Source organism: Amblyomma maculatum, chromosome 2 (assembly GCF_055883805.1).
Source record: "Amblyomma maculatum isolate TAMU_Amacu chromosome 2, ASM5588380v1, whole genome shotgun sequence".
Taxonomy (NCBI): Eukaryota; Metazoa; Arthropoda; class Arachnida; order Ixodida; family Ixodidae; genus Amblyomma; species Amblyomma maculatum.
The window spans coordinates 80879668-80907531 of NC_139345.1; the positions used below are offsets into that span (position 1 = coordinate 80879668).

A 27864-nucleotide genomic window follows, 5' to 3' on the forward strand; every position below is an offset into this window, starting at 1 on the left:
ATGGCCACAAAAGTCATCTACGCTGAAAGCCTACAAGGTACTTCTTCGCTTTTTAAGAGTGACTTGCGTGATTGACAGACTGTGACTTTCTCACCTCCTATCCTCTTCTACCCTCCCCCTTTAATCCCCCATTCCACTTCCCCAGTGCAGGGTAGCCAACCGGAATTCATTCTTTCTTGTTAACATCCCTGCCTTCCGCCCTCCTTTTCTCCTCCTCCTCCTTAAAACGGGGCTCATATGTTACACCAGTGCTTTCAGAAGTTATTCTCACGAGGCACTACTACCCTTCATTGTTTGGTACCGTATAGTTTTCACACACACTGACTCCTGTATAGAAAAGCACAAGTGTGCACGCTCGCGCATGCCTTAGAAACAAGCAACGAAAGCTGCGATGAAGTAACAAAATGTGCGACCCTTCAATCTTCCCTCTCGAATTTGCGATGGAGAAGGGGGCATATAAAAACTCTCAACTTTTTGCACTAAATAGGCAATCTCCTAGCGTACTCCCCACGACGAGTCGGCTGCAACGAGCATCGTTCACATGGTTGCATGCATTGAACAGGCCACGGCCTTCTTTCTATTTGCGCCCCCCCGACGTACATTCCTTTTCCACAACTCACCTCCTTCTTCCTCCTTGCTGTCTCACAGCTCACTCGTGGCGGATCACGTGACAATACAGGTGCGCCGTGAATGAAGCTATCGTATTAAATTGTAAAAAGCGAAAACGGAGCACTTTCTTTGAGAGCAAGAAAAAAAAAAAGCAGACGTTCGTGACGTTTACGGCTTCCGGAGGATCGATTATGTCAAGTGTGTTTCTCCGTAAAGTGTTCAACAAGCGCTCCGTTCCAAATCATTCCAACGGCGGCAAACTGCTGCTGGGCGCACTGGAACCTATAGGGGCGTTATTTATTTTGAACGTGGGGTATGGGCTCGCAAGTGCACACAAAGGTTACTTGTGCGTGCGAACAGGTGTGTTTTTTTCTGTATGATTGCTCTGCGGTTATTATGTGTACACCAGCCGGATGAATACATTGAGTTTTGAAGGCACTCGGTACAAGCTCATATTGTTCATTGACTCGTCTGCCTTACATACGCTGACAGAGACGAACAGGGACCGCTTCGGCGCCCTTGGAAGTCGCTTATCGGGGTGTGACAAGGGGTAAGTACCTGCTTCTTCAAGGACGCGATTACTCGACACTTGCGCAGATAGGCTTAAGGGAGACTCTCTAGCCTTGTGTGTGTGTGGCCGTGGGTTGTGTGGCTCAGTTGTCCACATTACCATGATAACCTCAGTGCAGGCTGTGCGATAATTGCGTAGTTCAGTAAGTGACACTGCCGTTATTACTGATTGCTGCAATGTGCACAGCTTATCTGAATACGGTGGCGGTGATTTTCTTTAGTGGCTACGGAGAGCGTTTCAAAGAAAACAACCTTAATGAAACCACTGGAGCTAATCTTGAATGTCATTGTTTGTGTTTACGTTGTTTCTCAGGCTTGTAGCTAAATTTTTATGGCGCGAAATGTTGACGATGATGTGAGGAAACTGCAAATGAGTTTCCAGCCTCTTTCTCCTCGTTGGTTATTCCTTCCCTTGCTTTCAAATTCAGAGATTGGTTACCTAATTTTTCTAACAATTGTTCACCGCATCTCACACCTCTTTTTTGTTTATTCTGCGAGTCACTTCCGCTTTCCAGAAAGAAGCGGAAATGTCGAAGGAGGGGCCAGTACTGCTGTGTAAAATAGAAATATAGGAAAAAGAAACTGTGGTTCGCTATCACATGTTTTTTGGATGTGATAACGGAGCCACAGGATCACATGACGCGGTCAAGCTGGCAGGTGTGTGCCGACTCTGGCTTTTCCTTTGAGAAGGGAATCCAGCCTTGCAGCACAATTGGGTCACTATTTAGATACGTTGTACATAGTACAAGCAGACACACTTTCGTAAGGCTTGATTACTACAGGGATTACTATATATATATATATATATATATATATATATATATATATATATATATATATATATATATATATATATATATATTGCTAGACATTTCCGATAATATGGCAGGTTAGGCTATATTTTAATGCGTACATATGGGCGGGTTAAAAGAGGCTTGACTGTGTTAACGACAATTGAAGGAGGTAGCAAATTGTATGCATGCAAAATAGGATCCGCTATGGCAGCCGGAGAACAGAAGTCATTAAAGCTTTCGCTTAAGTGGCAATCGACATTCTAAGTAGCGAAGAGAGGACGGCTAGTGCAACTACTATATTTATTTTTTCTGGATTTCTTCAGCCTCCTCATTAGTTGTAATGAATTTGGCAGGAAGTATTTTGATCACTTAGCAATCAACGAAGTGAGCCAGACAAACAAATCATTTATGCGCTTTAATGCAGCTCTATTAACCTTACTCAGATCAGATTTTACCCGGTTTAGCTAACAGCTTCAAGAATGAAAAGTAAAGTTTTGCGATGTTCCAAATTTCTAAATATTAAAGTCATGCAGTTTGACAAAATAGGAAGGCATAACCCTCTTGAGTGCATGCTTGATACTTATTTCAGCATTCATTTTACGAAATATGTAAAAATATTAGTTTACAGCTGGTATAAAGATACGCCGCGAAAACATTTTACCATAGTGCAAATAAGGATGTTACTTATACGGTAGCATAAATTACTCATTGAACACAATTTCGTAGGTTGCATAAACTTGCATGTATCACTGTCCCTTTGATGGAGCATGAAACTGTATTTCTTGTTTGTAAACCGATTCCTCTTTAGATAGACATCCTGTTCGAAGAAGTAAACATGTACATTTTAACTGGGAAATATACCTGGGGGGACAAACTTGAAAACTCTGAGTTTTCATTTATTTCCCCTCGCATTAAACAAATTTGCTTCGAGCAGCTGCTCCAAACCTTTATCGTCAGCCTCTAAGTTACGCAACCCTGCACCTCAAGCTATGAAAAAGCGAGCTCGAACATCTCAACAGCATACTTGAAATACCTACAAGCGGGCGCTAGGGTTGCCCTTCGCCGCCTCTACCGACCAGCTACTTAAACTTGGCGTCCACAACACCCCTGTCGAACTCACAGATGCTCATCTTTTAAAGCAAACTTACCGCCTCTCTGGAGCTGCCATCGGACGGCAAATACTTCCCAGCCTCAATCAACAGCGACTGGACTTACCCAACGAATGGCGGGGCAAATTCTTGACCATGCTCCTACACACTTAACATGCACGAATACTATCAGGTGCGACTCAAGGAAGGAATAAAGACGATGGACAAGAGCTGCTTCAAAAACAAAGGAGCCTTCTTTGTGCATGATGTGGGTACCTGCGAAAACTTCACAACAGTAGCCTCCACTCGCATAGGCAATGGTACTAATGGTTAGGAATTCAGAGGTAATGCACAGGGCAGAGACATCAGTTGCATTAGCCGGAACTCGTCAAATACGCAAGCATCATTACCGATTCCCAAACCACCCACAGAACGTACTTGCGCTGCAGATTATCTCCCCTTGTCTGCAAAATCTTAACCCAAGACAGATACCATGCCTTGTACAAAGAAGTCACATGGGTACCTGATCATTAAAGGGTAGAGGGAAACGAGCGTGCACACGCCATAGCCCGAGCATTCCTCTGCCAAGATCTCTCATCCACTTCCATCATATGATCACCCCAACCCATCAGCCACATGCCACGACAAACCCCAACACACCCGCGTAGCGAGACGTTCCCAAGACCTGCAAAAGAATTGGATAAATAAGAGCAGTCTCACCTAAGGAGTGTGCAAACCAGGTCTGCTAGACTGGTTGATGTTAGCCTAGATTCCTTTCAAGCTCAGTGCAAGTTTGGCGGTTAGAATGCATACCTGTATCACACGTTATGGGCTTGTAATAGAGCTAAGCCACATCCGGTAAAGAAAACCTATAGCGTTGGCGGACTGAGAGGCGGCTTTGCACATCTTCTGCCTCGCAGCACAAAGATCCTTGGTTGAGAAAGCTCAGGAAGCGGCTTCAGCCAATGGAATCCTGGACTGAGGAACTAACTGCCCTGCACCTAACGCCAAAACCACTTTTATGAAACGTTTCCTATTGCTACTGCTCCGAACACCTATCAGTCTGATACGGATGATTTACAATGTAACGAATGGATCAAAATAGCCTCTTCTGCATTTAGGACAGCAATAGCAGCGATATGTTCATCATGTACCTTTTAATAAACGAGATTGATCGATTGTTTGTTAGTTCTAGCTAATAAATTTTGTTACATATAGCCGTTCATGTGGCGACATGCAGGTAAAACATCTGCCTGCTGGTATTTTTTCCCCGAAGTTGGTGGAGTACGAGCACTTGGGTCATCGCATCTTTAGTGGGGAAGCAGAGAGTAGCTCACAGAGAAAAAACTGAGGCGATTCAGTTAAGGTGGCCAAATGTCAAGCAGATCGTTAGGAATCCACATTTCATTCCGCCTTCGGTTCGAGGCTAGGGTTTCAAGGACCGGCTTCGGACAAACAATGAGGAATCGTTTATGGGGATCTTAGTGGTAACACAATGTAAACGTTTGGGACTGCTTAACGCTCCTGAAGAGGGCAACGTAGCACTATATCAAATTATATCTCCGCCTGGGTTCCTCTCCCAGAGATGCATAGCTGGCGGTGACTGCACACACAGCCCGTCCTAGGGGTTCACCGCGGCATCTAATGCTAGCGCATTAGAACTTCCTGTTGCTACCATGACGATATCACAGGCGGAATGAAAGAGAGTGTTCGCCCTCGAAACCTGCCGTGGCTGAAAGGGACCCGACAACATAGTGTGTTAAAACCTGTTTCTTTCAGGATGCCATGGGAGTGCCAATATGGACCAGTCTGCTGATTTTTGCAGCCGCTGTACTCTTACTGCGTGCTGAAGGGTTGCAAGGCCAAGATAGAGGGGACAAAGATGGTGGAACCAAGGGTGGAGGCGGTGACACCAAGGGAAAATGCCATGATCATGAGAGCCACTCATTTAACGGGGGCAACCACGGAGATACATCAGGAGGGGGTAAGTCCCCTTCTCTTAGGACAACGCTTGCGACATGAGGTACAGACCCGGGCACAATATTATAGAGCACGCCTCGGCTACAAAAATATTCGTTAGGCGTGTACGTAGAAAATATTACGAGGTACCTTATACAGTCTAGCCCATATCGCAGGCGCGCTCACGTACACACTCAACTAACCATCGTATCTTCTCTACGAAATGTGTGAAAAATTTTAAAACATCACAAGAATGCTCCATAATATTTTGGCTGCACCTGTATGTGGCAGTTGTGGAATGACAGGAAGCTATATAGAGGCCGCAGACTCGCTGTGTGCTTGTAGTTAACGGCAAAAGCGAACAAGGTGTGGCCCAAGAACTGGGCGGCAAGGTTCTTTTTTCTTGAAAGCCATGGGCTTCCCCGGAGCGAATTTCAGATACATGACCTGGATACAAAAGTAACTTGACTTGATTCTATATCTATAAAATAGGCCAAGAAAAATAATTAAAAACAAAGGATATGCGCACATGTGCGAGTGAGATGACATATGATGAAGTAGCGGGCTCTTGAGAGGTGAAGGTGATCGAAAAATGTGAATGATGCAGATGCTCTTTATTTATTTATTTATTTATTTATTTACATACCTTACAGGCCTCCAGGGAGGCATTGTGTAAGGGGGGTACAGAAGAAATATACATACATATATTAGTGCCTAAAAAAGCTGCAAAATCCGCAGCAATGAACAGTGTTAAATAAAAAAAAAATCGTATTAAGCAATCATTGCAAATATAACAACCACTCAGAAGAAAAAACCCAACATGAACAAAATAATTAAACAAGAAAACATACATAAAAAAGTAGCCTGGCAGAAAAACACATACATATCTTACAGATGGAGAAATAGAAAATAGTAACAACATAGCAACCACATGCGATAAGACAGGGAAAAATAACGTGAAACAAAAGTCATGACTTCCTGATACAGATGGGAACGTCCTAAGTAAAATTGTCGAAAAAAATGTTTGAATAGATGATCATGGAAAATTTCACGATTGCGCTGAGAGGCGATATGGTTTGGAAGGCCCTTCCACAAGCGTATAACAAGTGGGAGCGTAGGATGCTCATATTAATCAAAACACGGCAGATTCGCCGCAGCGTTCATGACATCGATAATGAACATTTTGTCCAAAATATGAATGCAATGCGTATTCACAGCGGTTAGTTATCACTGGAAGCAAAAAAAAAAAAAAAAAGGCAATGAAACCGATTACAGTGCGAAACACTAGAAGTTGCCGTTTCAGCTGTACATGTGGCGCCATCTGGGATCCCAGCATCAAATACCGTATTTTATTCTTCTGAAGCCTGGCTTATAACGAGGGAAAGCAGCCGTCGCGGTGGTCCTGTGGTTGAGACGTTTGTCTGCTGAGACCTAATAAACTAGTACTCGGGTTTGAATGCGACCTGTTTCAATCCACTCCTATGTTGTTACTTTTTTACTGTAAAACACTGCAGAAGAGCATGGTTAATCATTGGCAAGTCATAGACTCCATCACTCTCTGTTTGCTGGCGAGCTTGAAAGACCTGTTGGGAGACTCGTGCGTTGGAGCCGGTCTATCGGCCTTATTGTGTATTTAACCTAGCTAGGCCTCGCGGTTGTGACCTCAGGAAACAGTTTAGCGAATGAGATTGACGGCACATATAAGGTCTAGCAAGATTCTTGGTCGGTTGAGGGGATCATATGAGTGCTTTTTCAGCAATAAAGGGTCCGTTCACAGCCTAAGCTGATGGCGGACACTTTCGTCCCTGTAGATTTCCATATCTTGCTAGAACTGCAGTGGAGTTGAAGGTCGAAGCAGGGAAGACTCTGCTCAAGATCGTCAATGTGTTCACATTGACTTGAAACCAACAGTCAGAGACAGCGAAGAAAGTATGGGGAAAATGTTTTAGTGAGAAATGACTTCTAGCCTTCCATGACGCCGATTTCCGAATCACGTGCTACTATGGCGACAAATGAGCCTAGCTTTGCTATTCATGGTTATGCTAAGTGACCATGACTATCATGAGTGCAAAGGACAGCGCTAATGAATCCCATCAGCGCGAAATAAACTTATGTGAAGTACTAGCTATGAAAGGAAGCCTGGATGTGAACACACACCGGCGCGATTTCGCATTACGCCGAACTGAGGGTGCTAGGCTTAGTTTAGTCTAACAGGCCCAGCAAAACCTAAAGGTCTGTAAGGTAACTTTAAATTCGTATATTGCTGTCTGAACACACACTGGACGCAGCTACATATTCCTCAGCCTAGTTAAGCTTCATCGGGCTTAGCTAAGACAACAGGCAGAATTAACATTATTTAGGGCGAAAACACTTCCAGCTGTGACACCTATAAGCTGCGCTTAGCTATATGGCTAATTGTCTTGCATGTTTTATTTACGTTTTTGTTGTATGGAGGGGAACTATTCGTGTAAATAATCATGATTTGTCCAAATAGTCATCCTTCACCCACAGAACTCTAACACGATAAGTTTCTGCCGATGATGAAATAAATTGAAAAATTTCCCTATGCTTTCTTTGCTGCAGCTGAATGCGCTCAACTGTTCGTCAATGACGCGTTGATGCCCAACGCTTCTTTTTTTTTTTTTCTGTCGCGACATATACTCGAGGACACCAACTCTCCGATGTATATTTTTGGTCACCATCGACAGTATTATCTTTGCCTGGCAGGGGGCGTTCATGTCTGTACTATGCACGAGTAAAATTCCAATGACAATGTCTCTTCGAAAACACTCGCAGTTGGGGGCGCGGGAGTCCCCGTGCAAATGAGGCGCAACTCAAACGACGAGCGTCAATCCAAGAAGGAGGACGAGAAGCGCACGGAGCAAAAGAAGCATCAGAGGGCGCCCCTAGCGTGCTTCGTGCGCGGCGAGGCCTTCCAGTGGTCGGGCGCGCAGAAGTTCACCGTCAGGGCCCTGCCTGCAGATAAATGCACGCACATCATCTACTCTTACTTGGAGACGGACAACAACACCGGGGAGTTCCTGTTCCGCCGGAGAGGAGAGCGAGGAGACAAGAGTGAGCATTCCACCTTTCCTTTCTTTTAGTCTCCCCTGCTGTTCAAGGCTAAACTTACTAGCCAATTAAGTGTAAGTAAGCTATAACTAAGCTATAAATGTTACATTGGCTATATCTCTGTAATTATTGCTACTCTGCATCCCACAATCCCGAAAGGCATGGTCTTTTAATAGAGCTTCTAAAACACACCCTGACAAACGTGTTGACCTGGCATGTCACCGCGGGCCATATGAATTGGTACACAGGGTTGTCATGTGTGAACTACACTAACACTGCCAAACACCCAAACACAAGTTCACCCGGTACTCGCCTTTCTTTATCTTCTATGAGCGCTTACCATAAATCTTTTTGGGCATGAGTTTTCGTTTTCGTTAGGTCTTGACACTCCTGTTTCAGAGACTGTATACGACCAGACGTGCAGCCTACAATGATCAGCCTGCAAGTTCTCCCCTTTGGGCCATTACGACAACGGATGCGTTGAGGTTCCCTAGCTTCCAGGTGACTCATTTTAGCTGTGGACGCCGCTGCGTCGACAAGGATTTAATAATATTTTCAAAAACACTCCGGTCCTTCCGTCATCATTGACCGCAGTAGTAACTCTATTATGGTATTGCAAATGTTGCCTCAAAGGATTGCCTGTATCACGCCATTCAATTAGCCCGCCTCAAATGCTACCACCACAACGCTGTTTAATCAATCTACTCTTTGACGACCGCCTTTGCCTAGACAGGGCGAAAAGATATGTGACGCTGCAAAGCAGTGGAAACATAACGGAAATATGACCCCCTCCCATATCTCGCCGAGGTTTGTCTGCCCAGTCTTCCTCTCGAGCACGCATCTGTCTCGGATATATTATAGTTGGCAGGTAGCATGACCTGGTAGCACTTCTGAGATGAAAATCGAACTTATAGGAACCCTTGCATCCCGAGTCTGACACGCTGCTCCTAGGTCATTCAGTACGGTGCTAGGGTTTGGTTAAGGCGGGGCTTCATATCTTTGTCTGTTCGCCCTTCACATATTGTGGGAGATTATGACGGCACGCTATCAATAACACTGCATCTTCTATATGCTATGTGAGAGTCGGAACCGAAATTGAAGCTGCAAACGAAGCCCTATAGCCCACCAAATTCGCAATTGATCGACTTTCCGCGAAGCGAATAATGACAATGATCGCTCATGAGAACATGTATTGTTACCGGGACTGCTGGCGATCCTACACGCTTGTTATTAAGAAACAAAATATTCATGTTTGCTTATAGAGTAATAGAAAGTTAAGTTGATTTCAAAGAAGACAACCTCCCTTGTGAGTCGTTATCGGCTTCACCGAGACGCGTTTATATTTTGGTTCCAACTTAAACTGCAAACATTCAGCGCATGTCGCTATTCCGGCCTGCCATTACATTGGAAAAACTGCGTAAATAGACTAGTTATGAACAAGTATACCATAGGTTTCTTGCGGATATATTTGTAGTATTTTTCTTTGCTTTCTCATGGTAAAAATCACATTAAAGTTACGAAAATATAACATTCGCAGTTCAGCTTGAGCTGTGGTTTGGCAGCGAATATATTTTGGCAGTCATGTTGTGTTTTTTTCTTCTCGCAATATCAGACAGTCGGAGGTGAATCCAAGTTTGCGCTGCACAGCAGTGATAATCTCATGTGACACTTTGTGCCCCGAGTTACGCTTGTGCCCATATCCTTGTAGGGTGGTGTGTTTCAAACCGGTTACCTTCCGAAGTCGAGGCGAACGTCCAAACTTCCACCCTTCCGTTCTCTATAGCCCATGTATTTTTCCTCGTCTATTCTAAAGATGTAGAGAAAGCTTTCACTCGGTACTTTGCCACGTCTTGGCCAAGGGAGGTGTCGCTCGGGATGCCGTTGGCGCGACGGCAATAAACAAAGAAACAGTACCTATGGCAGCAACAGTTATCGCGCTATAGGGAGTCATTGTCTCCATTTATATGCAGAAAACAATGTAGTAGCTTGTTTTCAAGTCTAAAACTTCACCGTTCACCAAAGTCCCCTCCCCCCTGAAGAAAACAAGAAACGCATCGAGAAGAAACTTCATTTTTGTCCCCCGTCGCTAAGCTACATATTTCCCCTTAGAAAACCGCGACAATAGTTACCTCTGGGCTGCGGATCACCTAAGCATCTGCCGGGTTCTCCTCGTCAGAAAGTGCTACACAATTTCCAGAAGATATTACTCTTTTTAAATTGCAGATATACTGCAGGACATGGGGAAACTAAAGCAGGATTCGAGGGCGAAGAACCTGAAGGTTCTCTTCAGCTATGGCGGCGGCGCGCACATCCAGAGCCTCCTGAACCAGATACGCGACGACAAGAAGGCTAAGGAGCTCGTTGAACGCATAAAGTCCTTGCTGAACAACCTAAAACTAGACGGCATCAACTTCCACTTGGCTGGACCTGGCCCACAAGTCTGCAAGGACGACGAAGTCATCACGATACTCAAGTTCATCAAGGTGAGCCAGCACTTGTGTGTTACGTGGTAGGAAGGCGAAGCGCGGGCTTCGGCCAATTTCTTCTGGCCAGGCCTCTTCACTAAAGAATCTCTGCTGCATCTTTTGTAGTCCTGAGATGCACGCAACACATTCTATTGCGATCGGAACAGAACAGTTGGCGCATTAACACGAATAATATACTGAGAGAAAGTGTGAAATGACCATGGAATGATGCATTGCCCTTTTAAATGACTTGGCACAATGTATTACGCAATCACTGTGGTGATCATTGCGCCGAGACAAAAGGCAGAAACGACAACCTGAGAAAGTATTATGCGTCAGCCTGCATAATGACGTGTCTGAATGAACTAACGGCCTAGCCTATTGCAAGTCAACCTAACGTGAAGTTTTCGTAGAAAGTACGTAGCGACGAAGGTGTTCGTTTTTTGCCTACTTCGATTCAGCAATTCTCGCTGCTTTAGACCCCCAGACTGGGCGAGAAGGCAAGCTGACGTCCCATGTGGGACAGTCTGGAGGTGGGTGTTGTTTTGTGCGCTCAACAGCTGCACGGTTTTTGCGAGTCTGGGAAAGGCTAGCCTTCATTTCCCCACAGCTCGGAGCGTGGTCGGGCTTTGAACATATTAAACTGATGCGGATTTTACTAACAGCAGGCTAGTGGGCAGCATAGTGAAGCCCTTAGGACGCCTCTAAATTTTCTAATGAGGAAAAAGTAAATCGAACCCTCGTGTATAGTTCTGAATACCATATGGCCTTTTGGGATGCAGTAAGGGCTACTTTATACAGTTGTGGAAGTAATCCTGTTGTTTGGTTATTTGTGATAAAGTAGGTACAATGTAAAAAAAGGTAATTATCAATGCGCGAATTTTATAGGGGACATGCCGCGTAGAAAGTAGTGTGGCGAGTACACATGAGTTTGTCCTGACAGTTGGTAATCGGAAGGTGACATTGCCATGCACTGACAGGCTCGCCGCTTGAGTGACACCACGAGACCACATATACAACGAAGTAGCTCCAATTCAGGCAGCTACTTTGAGATGTAAGGGAGAGAAGACAAGTATATTGCTTTATCGCGTAGTTCGATCTTTGCGTTTCTGTTACAAATGAATAACCAACGTGCCCAAGCTTCGGTCCTGAACTAATGGCTTGCTAAGAGGCTTGACGCAGACAGATCCAATTTAGCTTCGCGTTCACGCGTTTACATCTTATTAGGGTTACCGATACTTTGACAATTTTTTAATGCCTGCTATTAGCTGTGCCAGCTACTATTATATCTTGAATGGTAGGATACCATTATCCCTGAAATGGAGAGTATTTAACAGCTTTATCTTATCAGTATATCCACATATGTGGAAGAAACGGGGAGGAAGAAAGGAAATCAAATTGTTTGAGGACTATGCAGAAAGCTATGCAATAAAAATGGCAGATATAACGTCAAGGGACATGATAAATGCCGAAATGGTCAAGGAGCAAACACAAGGTAATGATATTCTGTAGCAATTCAAAAGGAGAAATTATTATACGCAAGCATTGTAATGCGAATGTAAAAAAAAAGCGATGATCATAAGAGTGACAGACTGCATTCCAAGGGCAGGCAAGCGCAGCAAGAGGCGGCAGAAAGTTAGCTGGGCAGATGAGTTATGGAAGTTTGCGGGGTTTAAATTGATGCAGCTGGCACAATGGCTTGTTCATTAGAGGGACTTAGGATAGTAGTGGGTGTAGTCAGGCTTATGATGATGATATCATTGGGACACATCTCCTTGTGCGACAACACGCGTCGGTCGCACAATGAACATCGGCGGAGTGTAACGAAGCAAGCAGCGGGTGGTCTTCATGCAACTAAATTGTCTGCATAGCAGCTTTTACGGCAAGTTTATAAGCGCTAGTATGGTATACGCAGATGTATAAAGTAGTGACAGGGCAGGCGGTGTAAGAAGAAAGTTTCGTTTACGATGGCAATTTTTAGTAAAGGTTACGTTGGGGCCGTTAAAACGATTTAGATTTTTGCGGTACCTATAGGCTAGAGCGTCAGTGAACTTATCCACAGGCTCTAATATGGAGTCTTGCTGTTTCGTCAGAAGGGCAAAAATAGGTGGTGAAATATGCATATCATGATTATGGCCTGCCGAAACGCATTCTTTTATCACGCAGACACTCCGGTCGGCGGTCGGCAGCGATGTCGTGATTACAGCTCAACTTCCTGCCTGCCGCCGGGAAAACAAGTGCAGGCTCTTTATGAGCGAAAAAATGTCCAGGTACCCATCTTCTTTACTTGTGGCAGCGCTTTTTTCGACTTTGTGTCAGGTGGCATAAGTACAATTCTCTCGAATTCGCGGCAGGTGTTCAGCAAGATTTAAGCCCATGCATTGACCATTTTGAATGAAGGTGTTAAATACATGTGGAAACATAAAAATGTTGTTCAAGTTCACACAAATTTTATATATGTCGGGAAGTGGTGCTCGTGAAAAGTGTACATTGCAAAGTGCACTGAGGTAGTATCCTGGTGCGCGCGCTTTGAGTCTAATTTATGCCATTAACTCCTGTTTTTTTCCCAATGAATTCTTGCATATTTTACAAAAACCGAGAGCCCACTGTGACAAATGCGCATCAGATGTTTGTCCAATATGGCGACCTAACAAGTTCGAACAAATCTAACAGAAACGAAGTCCGTATAATCTCATGGCACTTTAACCGCTTTACCGTGCAGCTCCTGTCACAGTTCTCATCCTCACATGCATAATAAATTGCTTGAGCAGAGTGAGTATGTTTGGATATCTTGCTACTTATTTCAGGAGCTTGGATTACTTATTTCTCATAACCTTCGACTACAAGCTGGACGATCTGTCCAGAGCGAAGATGACCAGCGGGCTGTACCATTACAATGACAGCAACGGTCCGACCAAAATTGAGACGGTAGGCCATTGATGTGCAATATTTGCCATTTTGCTTGACATGCTTGACGCCAATACCGCAGAAGGGCTGAACAGCTAGCCCTCACCGAGTCACAGCAGATTTATTGATTAACATGCACGATAATGCAACCATTCGTTATGATTCGAACTGCTGTGTAGAGGCTACTGCGGTGTACGTAAAATCTGGTTAAATCTCGGTAGAAAAATGCTTTGCGCGGTGAGGGCAGAGGCGGAGAAAGTGGCAAATGCAGCCAGGATGGAATTGGTTCCGCAGGAAAAGGGGTAGTGAGACTGAGGTAGCCTTAAATTTGTAGGAACGTCAGAATGTTTGATGCGTTGGTTTTTGTTTGGAACAGTACGCAAGCGAGTAGTATATAGATGGATCGCGACCTGAAATTCAGTTACACCAAATAAATAATTTATAATTAGTTTTTATCGAAAAAGTTTGGTTGCAGCACCGGAACGACAACTATTTTGTCATGGACGATCTGAGGTCACGCGAGACACGAAAAACTGCGATATAATTGACGTCTGTGTGATGATTAGAACCGATGAAATATCTACCTCCAATTGTGGCCGGTGCAATAAGGACATTTAACGTAGCCAAACAATACCAGTCTCTCATTTATAAACTGCAGAGTAGGACCATTCCTAACAATGCCAGACAGTGCCTCAGCCTGTCGTAATCAGTTTTGTGGAGTGAAATCCTGGCTATGTTGATGACCTGTTCTGTTAGTACCATAGGTATTGTCCTAACTCCTCGCATGAGATTGTACACAAGCTGTAGGCCCCATCTCTGGTTGAATGTTTGTGGGAAAAAGTGGCATGAATATGTTTAGTTTTCGGAAAATCAGAGTGGCCAAACAAATTTGCAGAGGCGTAGAAATAGTAATATGTTTAAGTTCTCGTACAGTGAGCTTGCTGATGAGGTGTCATTAGAAGACCAAATTTGTATGGTTCTTTACTTTGGGAAGAAACACGTTAAGAACCTACTTGAGCGCATTTACCATGGTAGATAGTAGTGTGCAAAGTGAGATTGATGGGGTTTAATCATTCAAAGCGACTCGGGCTGAGACGCCGTAGTGGAGGGCTCTGGAAATTTTGCCCGCCTGGGGTTCTTTAACGTGCACTGACACGGGCGCTTTGCTTTTCGCCTCTATCGAAAAGCGACCGTCGCGGCCGGGATTCCATCCCGCATCCTTAGAAATAGTAGTCTAGCGCCCTAACGACTGCACCACTACGGCGAGGCAAAGGTAGGTTCAATAAATGAGTTAAGTTAAATTGGTTCACAGGAAGGGAAAGGCGCAGTAACTGTCACACTTGCTCTGTGGACACCCGAACCGCGCCGTAGGGGAAGGGAGGAGGGTGGGAATGAAAGTGGAAAGAGAGAAAGAGGAGCCGTAGTGGAGGGCTACGGAGTAATTTCGACCACCTGGGGATCTTTAACGTGCGCTGACATCGCACAGCACACGACGCCTCTTCGTTTCGCCTCCATCGAAACGCAGCCGCCGCGATCGGGTTCGAACCCGGGAACTCCGGCACAGTAGTCGGGCGTCTCACCACTGCCCCACCCCGGCGGGGCTCAATAAATGAGAAATGTAACTGTTTCGAAAGAAGCATCGCCAAAATACTTTTAGTTTTATATATCACCGCGATATCTAGGTAGCCTTGCTCAAATATAACTAATATGCTGCAGTCCACTGAGGTTAAACATAAAAAAAACGCTCCTAGGAGAAACAAAAAAGATTTAAATTTAGAGGGCATGAATTTAGAATTGTGTTGACGCTTAAGTTAAGATATAATTATGAGATTCATTGTGGGAGGATATCTTATCGCTCATTTTCATGACATTAAAATTAACTCCGTCACATTAAGGTAGACACGAACCCGTTTGAAACAGTTTCTAGCAGGCTTTTTAATGCGTTTGATTGGGTGCCCGTAAAGAAAACTAGCGCTAATGAATTTAGTTGGGCACCCCCCCCCCCCCCCCCCCTACCCAATTGCAGAATCTAGGGGAATATTAGCAATATTGTTACTGCGTCAAATATGAAAGGCCTGATAGTTGGTACCTGTGGGACTCCATACGTTATGTCCCTAAAATTTGAGGGACATTTGTGAATATGAGTGCATTATATTTTGCCTACGAGGCAGCACCATATTTGCCTAAGCTTTAGCCGACATATACAATACCTAGCTGTATTGTGAATCACGGTTTAGAGTTTCTTGGAATCAAGAGCTTTCACGTAGTTAGAAAACAAAAATGCAACTTAAAGAAGTTGCCATTGCACGCCTTTTTGCTTTGGAATAGTGCAGAATCCGGCAATTTTCAAGACTGAAACTTTGACTTGTGTTTGAGATTATATTTTGCACTTGCATTCAGGATTACAGTCTCTTTAAACATCACATTCAGCTTGGTCAATATAATAGGGAAATAAAGGTATCCGTGTGTAATAAATGTATTAGTGTATAGTTATTAAGGTTGTTTTGTGCCTCCGCCTTTACATACGCCCGTTAACCATGCAGCTTTCATTCTGTAAAGAAACGTGCTACTAGAAGCACTCAGTACGAATTTGGGTAAGCGACAGGGAATATAAGAGGTAGCTCTCTTTAAAGGAAGAATGCTGATTACCTATTTACCAGGCTAACAAGTATCTTTCCGTGGTTGTACAAAACGTGCTATTTCCTCTTTTGAGGTAGGCTCTGAAAGTAAAAAAATAAAAGGTTCACTCAGATTCTAGGAAATGTGTATCAGATTTACATGTTTGTGCTGTTTTTGGGCTAATAAATGCTTCTCTTCTGAAAAAAAAAAAAAAAAGATTGCCTCACTCACTTGCCTTCGTCAGGCCAATGTGGAATTTCCTTTTAACGTGTAGGTTTGTATAGGTACATGTTGGAGCGCTTCTTTCGTATATGTTTGTTAACAGGTTCCCAAAGGCGTTCTCAGTTAAAGATTAAGTAGGAGTTTTTTCCGTAACATTCATTCGTCGTCTCTTTGAGGTACAAGCTTAACTTGTTCCAGTACTCACTCTACTATCAGACATGTGTCATTCCTTCTTTCTGTGAGTGAAGAGAGAGAGAGAGAGAGAGAGAGAGGGAGAGAGAGAGAGAGGCAAGCAGTTTCTTTCATAAACATAAACTGTTAGGGAGTGAACCATTCTTTTCCAGCTTTCCCGTGCTTCCTAAAGGCAACAGGCAGAAACGTAGAATTGTAATTCTAAATAATTTCCTGGTAGAAAATATCATACGCGATTGGATATTTTGTCTCGTAATACAGCATAATACAGTTTCATTCTTGAACAAAAGTGAGCTGAATTTCTAAAATTTGCTATCCGACGCACGCAGTTATTATCTGAAACTTGTTTTATAAAGTGTGAATAAAAAAAATGGGGCATGTGATCATTCATTGAGCAAGCAATTGTTCCGGAAAAAAAGATACTGTGAAAATTCAAACTTTAGAAACATATGAGTTATGTTTCACTGTCTTCAATGACTTCTTGCACAAAATCAATATTTGCACACCAATAGTAAGATATTATTTCAATTTGATTTTGCCTAATGTTATTGTTTGCAAGGAGGCTATTAAGGAGGTTATTAGATGCCATTTATTGAGGATGGCAAATTCCGCAAAATACTTGACAAATTTAAACAATGTTTCGCAATCTAAAGAGGACAACATAATAAATGAACAGAAAGTGTCATTTAGAAAAAAAAGTAAGTTCGCAGGTATTATTTATGACAGTGCACGCATGAATAATTTTATAAGCTAGCGTATTCTTTATATCTTGAGCTACATCACCTACTCGTTTGATTTTGAGCAGCGTAGAAATACATTATAATAAGTTCCTGATAACCATATTAGATCTACACGTACAACGTCTATGTGAAACAAATTATTAGAAAGACACGTTAATTGATCGATATCCTCTTAGACTTCTTCTGTTTTGTATTGAGGGCTATGCGTATTCAAGTGCCACAAAAAAATTTCGATGAAGGCAGACATTTCCTAGTTGTGCTGTTATCACCGCAAGTTAAGGACATCAAGTGGTCTAAATCTCCGGAGTCCACCATTACGGCGTCTCTTATAGCCTGGGTCGCTTTGAGACTTTAGAGGTCGTAAACCAAACGAAACCAAATTAATCCAAACCATCAAACAGGTTTGCATCAGAATAAGACTACATGACTACTCTAGGCTTCAGAAGTTCCTTATTCGCTCTTCAGCCCAGTTGACATGACTTACACCCTGCAATCTTCTGAAACGATTCTTATTTCCCGAAAATTCGATTACCATTTCTTTTGAACAACATCTATCCTTGGACGAGCATACGAAATGATAGTTCACTTCTTCTGCTTTTGATTTGGCCACCCAGAGCACTTTTATTTTTGTTCGGAGACGTTTTGTTTGAAACATGCAAGAATTATCTTCAATGACTTTTCAACTTTTGTGCTGGCTACCTAGGCTTTCTTTATAGACAATTTATGAAATCATAGTCAGGTAACCGTCAGTTTATTTTCATTGGTGGAAGACGGTGGAATGACGGTGGCGTCACTGTCGAACAAGAGGGGCAGGATGAGCCTTTAATGAAACAAGAAAACAATATCGCCTATTTAAGAATGTTCTCTTCTTCCCTGCGCGGCAGCCATGTGTCTCAAAATTCTGCCATCTGCTATAATATTGCAGAGAGCGTTTGGTTTTGCTTGATAATTGTTTTTATTCGCAGTGTTTGACGCCAGTAATTTTTTGTTGAAGGCTCTCAATGTCCGATGTCAGTGGACGACCCCAGGTGGGGGAAATTATGGGAGCCCTCCACTACGGCATCTTCCATAGTCTGATTTGCTTTGGGACGTTAAAAACTATAAACCAATGCAAATCAATGTCCATCGCATGCCTCCCAGATGCTTCGGTTCACTGCAGAAAATTACAAGTACGTGTGGATGTTGACATATGCAGACGACATTAATTTTGTGTCTTTGGTTTACCGGCTACCAGCACAAGCGATTAGCCTTGATAGCTCGACAGGCCCTACTTTTGGTACAATGTTACCTTCGAGGCATGGGATCACCTCTATTAGTGGAAAAAATCAAGCGTTGTCCTATTTTCGGATATAGGAAGACCTTCTCGTTAGTTGAAAATAAACCTTCGTCCTTCTTGCATTCGCCCGTTTAGTCACATACACACATATCGTTATTCTCATGCACAAATTCAGGTAATCCTGCACATGTTGCGAAATGAGAGCATTTAGCTCACTCAGTGCACCTCATGACTGGGTATTCGACGCGGAAACCTCAATAACAAGAGAAACAAGTATTGCTTTTATGATTAGCCTTTGCTGCTGGACTCTGTAGGGTCCAGCTAGGACAGCATGAAACAAAGGATAGAAATTGAAAAAAAAAAAAAGAAAAAAGAGAGAGGTTATGACAACCTGCGTGTTAAATAAGGTTACTTTTGTTTTAAGAAGGCCGCAATGCTGTCTGGTCTGCCCGACGTAGCTAGTAGGCTTTTCTGATGCTGCAGATCAGTTGACGCCAATCCCTGGCTTCATTGCAAAATAATTCTTTATAGCATTCCGTGAGTGTACAGAACGGCAACTCTGTTTGGGTTCAGACGAACATGCAGCTGCCCCTGCGGCTCGCTGAGACACTCGTTTTCTCAACACACAAGGTATGCCGCAGAGCAAGTATCAAAACACTTGAGAAATAGAGAACTTATGTCAGCATGTCAGGTGGAGCCCCTGAGGACTCAGAGGTGTAAAATAAAATCAGATTTTGGTCGACGCTTATACAGTCTGCTTCAGAATGAAGACAACTCCTTTGGTCGAAACATTGGCAGGTGAACGAGAGATCTCCTTTCACCTTTTCTTTTTATTTGACGATTATATACGTGCGCGAGCGAAACGAATCATGCGGCACAATTCCAATGACATTGCTGTTGCATCGACAGGAAACATGCGTGGGAAAGTGGATCAATGCCGGGGTTCCGAAGTACAAGATAGTGCCGGGAATCGCGACACACGGCCGCAGCTTTACATTGAATAACCCTTTCCACAACGGTGATGGTGCCAAGTTGAAGCAAAGCCACCCACTCGGTAACGCAGCGGAGATGACGAAAACCGACGGCTACATGAGCTACGTCGAGGTAAGGTAAAGTCTCACATTCACATTAACGGTAAAATGAAAGCCTTGTCGGCTGTCCGATAAAAATGAAGGCTAGAAAGTTTTGTAGGTGCTTATATGTACAGGTGGTTCATCGTTTCCTTCTTGTGAGTGCAATAAGATTTATCTTGCTAATACTATAACGTAGGAGACGATAGCGTGCAAAAGCTGTATAATAACATTTTTGGTGCTACGGCAATAACGGCAAGCTTACCCACGACCAACGTTTACTTCCTGAGAAAGAAAGTGCAAATGAATTATTAGTAAGTTATTCATTCCTCGGATGACTGTTGGCCGGGAAGGCAGCATGCTATAACTATTCCGATGTAACCCTTTTCGGCTTATAGGACCGCACAATATTTTGTTATAACTTGTGCTCTCAATCTGTTTACGATTTGGCTGCAAAGTAGGATATAATTCACAATTTCTGTCATAAGTACAACGAAAGGAAAGGGGTATAATCACAAATTGAAAGGGTGGCGACAAAATCAAATCATGATAGCGCGCAACTAAAGCAATTAGAAACGAAATAGGGCGAGTGTAGCTTAACATAGGAACGCGATAAAAATGAAAATAATTTTTGATACGATTCTCAATTTTTGAGCAAATGTGGCCAACGGGCCTAAAAGTGCATCCGTGATAACTTCCCAAGGGCCAGGTGGCGTGGCTGGGTTTGGCGCGTTGAGCAAATGAAACAGTTTTTTGCTTCCCGAGTCCAGCCCATATAGGCGGCTTGAGTTGGGAAACATTGGTTTAGTTTGGAGGAAACGACTGGAGCAGAACAGCGAGCTGGGTTAGTTGTTGGATGCTCATCTCGGAAATGGGGTAATGCGTTAGAAGACACGGGTCAAAGAAACACAAGACTACGCGCTTCCTGGTCTCTTCTTTTTCTGTTGACCGTGTCTTCTAGCTCGCTTATACCATTTCCGATATCGAGCAAACTACTTTATCCTAGCCTGTGACTAGTTAAGCAAGCGGGCACCAGGAGCTAAGGGCTCACTTTACTTCCCTTGGCCTCCGCCGAAGAACAGCTGCATCAGCAATGGGGAGCCGCCTGGTGTCCGACGCCTTCGTTTCGCAGTATGTGCCAGAGTGCCTAGAAATATTGTAGACGCACGCGTAAGCTGTCCACGGTTGAGGGTGGAAACGGATATCGGAATGCTCAACGCTATTGAGCTCAGTTTTTACAATAGATACAGGAGAGAGCGAAGCATGGCGGAAGCAAGTCAGATTACGTGTCATTGAATCTAGCATAGACTGCGCTCGTAAATATTACGGTAAACCTAAATGAATACACCTGAGTCCAACGCATTAATCGAAATAACATGCTTTTTGAGAAGTTTCTTTCCCGTTGCCGGCAAGCAATATGGAAACTCGGAAGTATCATCCATTTTAAATATCGATCACAAGGGCTCCAAGCCCGGCCGCTCCAAGCGACGTTTCTAGTGCAGTGTTTAGACATTGGAAGGAAAAAAAAAGAAACACCTTTACACTTATCATCATCACCATCATCATCATCATCACTCCTTCTGCCAAATTGTCGCAACTTTCACTGGAGCACGAAACATTGCATATACGTTCTTGCTTATGAATCTTATAATTGCAATCAGATTGTCAGTATAATATTAAAATAAAAGTTATGATTTTGTAGATTTAAAAACGATCTTGTAACCTGTCAGGCTTCAAAGCGGTAATGTCAGTTGTAGAAAAATGGGGAAAATATTGTAACGTTTTTGAAGTCATCCCGTAAACAACATTACTGAGACCAAAGAACGGCGCACATGACCATACACTGCGCCTCAACTCACACCCGCTTCTTCTTCGTCCTCCTACTCCGAGTTCCTCATCTTCATCATCCATATGGTCTGTAACAATAATGAAATTTGCACATACTCCAACTGTTATGTTCGAACTGCACCTCAACTCACACCCGCTTCTTCTTCGTCCTCCTACTCCGAGTTCCTCATCTTCATCATCCATATGGTCTGTAACAATATTGAAATTTGCACATACTCCAACTGTTATGTTCGAACTGCACCTCAACTCACACCCGCTTCTTCTTCGTCCTCCCACTCCGAGTTCCTCATCTTCATCATCCATATGGTCGTTAACAATATTGAAATTTGCACATACTCCAACTGTTATGTTCGAACTGCACCTCAACTCACACCCGCTTCTTCTTCGTCCTCCTACTCCGAGTTCCTCATCTTCATCATCCATATGGTCAGTAACAATATTGAAATTTGCACATACTCCAACTGTTATGTTCGAAACGTTTCCAACCAAAATTGGAAATTGACGTTAGACGCAAGAAAAAACATCGCGTGAAAATATGCCGTATATAACATTTCTTTTTGCACCATCAACAATCTATATTCAATATTGCAGCAAGGACCTTACCTGTGTAATGGAAGTCAGCACGAACATAATTAGCACTGTATGTACTATCAGTATCATGTATGACATATGAACTTACGAACTTCAGGAACCGCTCAGTTAGCGTAATAGAAACGTTCCATACAAGTGGAAATTTAATTCAAGCATTTACATTAAGCACTGCTAAATGCCCTTTTAGTGGGCCAGTATTAGACGCTGCAGTAGGCTTCTAAGCAGGGCTGTGAGTGCGGTCATTGGCAGCTGCTCCGCTCAGGAAGAGTACAGTTGACGCATCGAGGAAATGAATATAACCTTGAAATAAATAAAAATAAATATGACGGAAAATGTGCCGAGTCGGGTTTTGAATCCTCCGCGACGCTAACGGAGCTGTTGAATGCAACTCTCTCGCGTAGTACATTGCTTGTTGTCGTCTTCAACAACTTCCACCCCTATGCAATGGGTCTAAACGCACTGCTATCGCATTACCTTCTTAGCAAAATCATGTGGTCCGAAAAGTTTACCTTTAAGGTCCCCAGCCACCGATTTTGCAGATCTTTGCCTGAAGCGTGACCTTGAAACACTAGCCTCGGTCTGAAAACGAAATGAAATGAAACGTTCTGCGCACGCATTTCGAATTTGGCCAACTTTGCTAAATCGGCGTCTTTCGTAACATTATGGGAAGTAAGGATGAACTTAAACAGTTATTACGAGCTAAAAATGTTTTATATCGGAAAGGGAACTGGCCGCGATAGGGCGTCCGAAAGGAACAACAGTGGCTCTGGCCACGTAGGCCGCGCGATGATGGAAAATCTACGTAGAGTACAGCTCAATTGCCCTGAAAGCATGGAGAACATGGAATGTTTTGTCACGTTTGTGCACTTCGTTAGTGGAATGCTGTGTTTTTCGGTCACCGACGTTGCCACGGTGCATACATGGCACGAAAAACACCTCAGTGAAGCAAAGGCAACGATGCTGGAATTAAAGTCTATCCGCAGAAGGCGCCACGTTCGTAGAAAAAGTTTGATGTGGCAGTAGACAGATACCTGAAAAAACGCATCTGCACTTCTTAAACCAAATCCCGCTGTTACAGCTCGCTGACGGCTTACGCTCGTTGTGCATTATCTGTTGTCGAGTATGTTATAGTCAATATCCAGGGGGCCATGTAGTTCATCTGCACGAGAAATCATATCAGAATTGATTTCGGCGCGCATGTATCGTTTTTGCACGGCAGCCTAAAGCAACAATATTACAACCCTTACTCATACCCCGTTATGTGTGTAAGGTGATTGGTATGAGTTATGCTGAAATTAAAATTAATTTTGGGATACAACTCATCTTTTAAAAGTGCAGTGTGCCTTAGAGGAGACCAACTATTAATAAGCAGCATAATTCGCAATAGCTTATTGGGCTTGATTTCAGACGTGTCGGCGGGTCGGCTACATGGGCTGGCGCCGGCATTGGACAAACTACGCAGCGACGCCATACATGTATCACAAGGATCAGTGGGTGAGCTACGACGACAAGGACAGCGCTGACGTCAAGGTTTGTACTCCTTCTTTGAAGGAGAACACCTTATTGGCGTCATGAGAGGCTAAAGCAGAAAGTGTGGGCAGGGAGTGCTACCAAAAGTATCCCGTGATTTGTTATCAAAATTGTAAAATAGATGTTTCGGTAGCGTGCAAGCTCAATAAAATCACAAGCGCCGTGGGACCGAAAACGGCACCGTCATTAGTGTTGAAGTTATAAACATTGATATCCTCGAGTCAAATTGCATCACTAGGCAATATTGCGGGAATCCTTTTTATGGTTGTTTTTGAATGCTTAGTATTCATCAGAATTTGTTGCGCTGCTCTGAATGGTGACGTTTTTTTCGTCGAATAAGGAATTGCAGACCACAATTCCATTTTCATTTTGTTCAACGGTTAAACCACGAAAATATAAATCATTTTATATTCTGTAGCCCCTAAAAAGGTCAGTTACGCAAGCGCATTACTGACCTTTTTAGTTTAGTCTCTCCAGACATTCCCAGTAATTATGAAGCTATCAATTTCTTTCACCTCTAGAAATAGAAACGAAAATATTTTTCAGTGCAAACAAGTGAATTACGGATATTTTATTTAGTGCAAATGAATGAAAACCTCTACAGCATTTGAACACTAATTTGCTTAGCAGATATACAATATTTGTAACTCTTTATCAAGAATACAAGATATTCTAAAGAAGCTATTTTGCGCATCAAAATATGATTTATTATTAACACCAACAAAATTTTAGAATATGGAATACTTACATCGAATGAACATGCTCTAAGAAGATATTTAAGATTATGCGCGATAATCTCTTGTATATCTATATGGAATGAAGTGGAGATGTTGCTGTTAAACATTTTGTTAACCAAAACTGTACTTTTTTATGTACATCAATTATAAGCCAGCGTCTATGTTCCGAGAAACTTGATTTGTTATTTTTCCCTGCTGTACTATAAAAAGTGATGAGCGTGTTTATGCAGGTCAAACTAATACCCCGGAGCTCATGGAAATAACAAAATTCACATCAAACTAAGGGTACATAGTATTTACGATGCCTTTTATATTAGTAACCTAACATATACAATCGTTTAAAAGAGGAAAAATAAAGCATGCCAGAATAACTCGTTTATAGGAAAGGCTGTAATTCCATCGAAATAAATTACCAACCAACCAATCTACGTGCATTTCTTTATTACCAAATTTTCAGAAAAACTAAGCCACGCTTCGCTAGTTATCTCAATGACTTCAATAATGTGTGCATAAATCCGAATTTGTTTAAACAGGAGATTTTGCAGGGCTAACTATTATTGCACTAAGTACTGACGTAAATTAATTAGGACATATGTACGGACATATGTTTTTATTGACACACCTAAAGCTTTCGACTCATATTATTTATTCAATGTGATCCTTTAAAGTAAAACAAGTGGGTGCAATCGGACTACCTTTTTCCCTTTTGGCTACTTATTTGTCAACTATGCATGTGACCGTTTGAAACACATGGTGCCAAGAAGGAACAATACTCTGCCAAATAATTTTTTAAATGATGTGAACCGTTATACGGTGCGCACCCTGAGTCCTCGCTCGTCTGAAGTCTAACCAAAGTCAGCGATCGAAGTGACCCAGAGAAAAACACAAGAAAACGGCTGAAAGAGAAACATAAGAAACGGACAGCCAAGAACAAGCTTCCGCGCACCTGAAAGATAACAGACCAAAGAGATAACAGAACGCTCCGGCGCATCCCCCTAATTTGCCGGCAGAGAGGGGTAATAAACGAAGGGATCAACTAAAAATAAGCGAGGCACAATCATTTTGCATTATTCCTTGCCCAATCGAGCTTTGAATAACCATTCATTGCCTAAACGAGTAAAAAAAAGGGGGCCTTCTGAAGTTAAGCAAAGCCGATAATACTAATAGATAACAAATCCCTTATCACCCTTCAGCGAAAGTTTTCGGTCTAGCTGGTGTAACAGCAGATATATTGCCGCTTAAGAATTCGGAAAGACCAAACCCGTTTAAGCTAATGACAGTGTACTGAGTAGTAGTGTCTTGACCCATGGTTGAGTTCGAGGTCTAAAATTAAATACAGGTCAAGTTAGGATCAAAAGCGAAACCAAGGTCAGGTTATGGTTGGCCACTCGTAAGTACTAGGTTAGATTATACCGGCCTTAGTTTTAATTACTCGCACTAGATCACGTAGTTGGGACGTCACGAAACCGCTTATTTAATTCTAACTAAATAGTGCGTTTTGGTCTCATAGCTCCAAACAACTCGTCGACCAATCAGAGCCCGTCCTTGTCACCTGCCAACTACCCCCTGCGAGACGCATAATAGTCTGTTTTCGAGGCTGTGAGCTTTAAACGTGCTAGCGTCTCGGTGGTTACTACCACCAGGAAACCCTAGCAAACTGCACCCGGTGGTTGCCATAGCAATCACTGGGTGCAATTTGGTAGGGCTTATGTATAGCTATGGCAACGGCTAATTACGGAGCTCTCCGTAATGACCTCAGAAAACAGCTTAGCCAATTAGAGTGATTGCAAAAAAAGTCCGATACTTGGCTTGGGTGATCCTATGAGTGTACTCAGCAGGCTGAAACGCTATCCATATTTTCGCTCGGATACACTGACCATAACACTATACGGTTTGCAATTAATCATAACTTAATATTATTTAAATATATTTGTCAAGTCAAGGGAAACAAACAGTTAGTTCTCATTGTTTTCATGAAACACTTTATCAGTTGAAGTGAAGGACAATAAAGCGTCATTTTGATGCTTAAGCTCAACTTCTCTACTTCGTCGATGAGAACGGCGAAAGTTTTCGAATCACTTTCCATGCCACATTTATATTTAACCTGGATTGTTTTCTTTGAAGTGCAATCGCAGACGGCAATGATAAACGATTTTGAGCAACTTCTCTTCTTTCTTCTTGTGTTTGGTAGGGTGGTAACTCCGATGAGAACGACATAACCTAGCACCTTCTCGAAAAATCGGCCAGGCGAACGCCCTGATGTGTATAGCTTTGTTGCTCTAAAATTCGTGAAGAGAAAAATGGAGAATTAGAGTAGGTAATTTGGAAGGAAAAGGTCCTAAAACCGACGGCCCTAGCCTGCACTTAGTTATCTATTCACTGCTTTATCATTGCACTTGCGCGTTAGACAGAAGCACAATTTAGCGAACGATGAACACAATGCCTTAGAAAAGCGTTATGCTGGAGTGGCACACAATGGCTCTGCCTCAGCTTAACCGAAAGCCTCTATTTCCATCCCAAGATTATTATTTACAGATATCATTAGGAAGAAAAGTATAAAACGTGTTCCAGAGGTGTGTACATGTCAAAGTAACTTGGTGAGGTTCCTGGCCACAGAATGTATTCGTTAGGTCAAGTCAATATACTTAGCTCCGTAAAGGCGAAGCCAGCAAACCGTCAGTAGTCCGTCTTGTATTAACAGCCTCTCTATCTGGCTTCACCGTTTTTCCTCAGGTGAGGTGGTTCAGGGATCGGTGGCTGGGCGGTGCCTTTATATGGACGCTGGACGAAGACGACTACGCCGGAAACTGCCGGCAGAGCGAGCGGTACCCAATGGTGGAGGTGGCGCACAATGTCTTAAAGAACTACTGGCCTCTCAACATCGACTGATCTTCGGAAGTAGTAGGAGCAACAGAAGACAGCGTGGAGCGCAAGTACGATAAAGTTAAGGTGATTTGCAGGCAGATAAGAGCGCGGAGAGGAGGTACAGACCATTGGCGGTTAATATCCCGACATGGCATGCCACGCCATGTGCTAGTATTAAAAATAATAGGTCTTGCTTGTACACGTTGTGGCTATAAACACTTCGACTACGAGAGCTCTACACTAAGTCGTTGAGGTTCCATGGAGAAAAGGTAGATACATTATGAAAGAGGTCAAAGATGACATTAATATCTTTGGTAACACCAAATTTCAGCCTTCTTTTTTATAGGAAGGACACGAAACGTGACGTTTTCAGTTCTAATTAGGGGACTGCAGTGCTTTGAAACTGATATGTTTAATGTGAAAGATATGAACAAAGAACCGCTAGCGGTGGTGATCACGTGCGTGCGAAGCAGAGTCTGAATGTAAAATTTCCACATGCAACAATAAGCAGCGAAATTACCGCTATTTTAGTCTGATAATTTGGCATTTATTTTTCCTCTGCAGTTTACCTGCTGCATCAGCGTCAATGATTTTTTGCTTCCCGGTCAGTTGTTTATCCGAAGAGAAAGGAGAATTCAAAACGTATGACGCGCACGTAAGGTACGGAGTGAGGGGTACACTAACTTTAGGACTACCTACAGTTGAAGCTA

At 43.0% G+C, this 27864-nt stretch overlaps 1 protein-coding gene across 1 annotated transcript; it reads left to right on the forward strand.

The window, feature by feature from the left end:
* On the forward strand, positions 1 to 27178 carry LOC146199118 (chitinase-3-like protein 2). The gene is made up of 9 exons (XM_084592043.1): positions 1 to 37; positions 4914 to 5045; positions 7817 to 8095; positions 10316 to 10575; positions 12724 to 12827; positions 13365 to 13485; positions 19423 to 19617; positions 23430 to 23552; positions 27023 to 27178. The coding sequence occupies exons 1-9, from the start codon at positions 1 to 3 to the stop codon at positions 27176 to 27178; spliced, it is 1407 nt and encodes a 468-aa protein (XP_084448169.1).
* The last annotated feature ends 686 nt before the right edge of the window (positions 27179 to 27864 follow it).

Coding starts and splice junctions, on each gene's coding strand:
- LOC146199118 (XM_084592043.1), top strand. CDS start 1: ATGGCCACAAAAGTCATCTACGCTGAAAGCCTACAAG. Junction 5,046..7,816: donor CGGAGATACATCAGGAGGGG/GTAAGTCCCCTT, acceptor AAACACTCGCAG/TTGGGGGCGCGGGAGTCCCC. Junction 8,096..10,315: donor AGGAGAGCGAGGAGACAAGA/GTGAGCATTCCA, acceptor TTTAAATTGCAG/ATATACTGCAGGACATGGGG.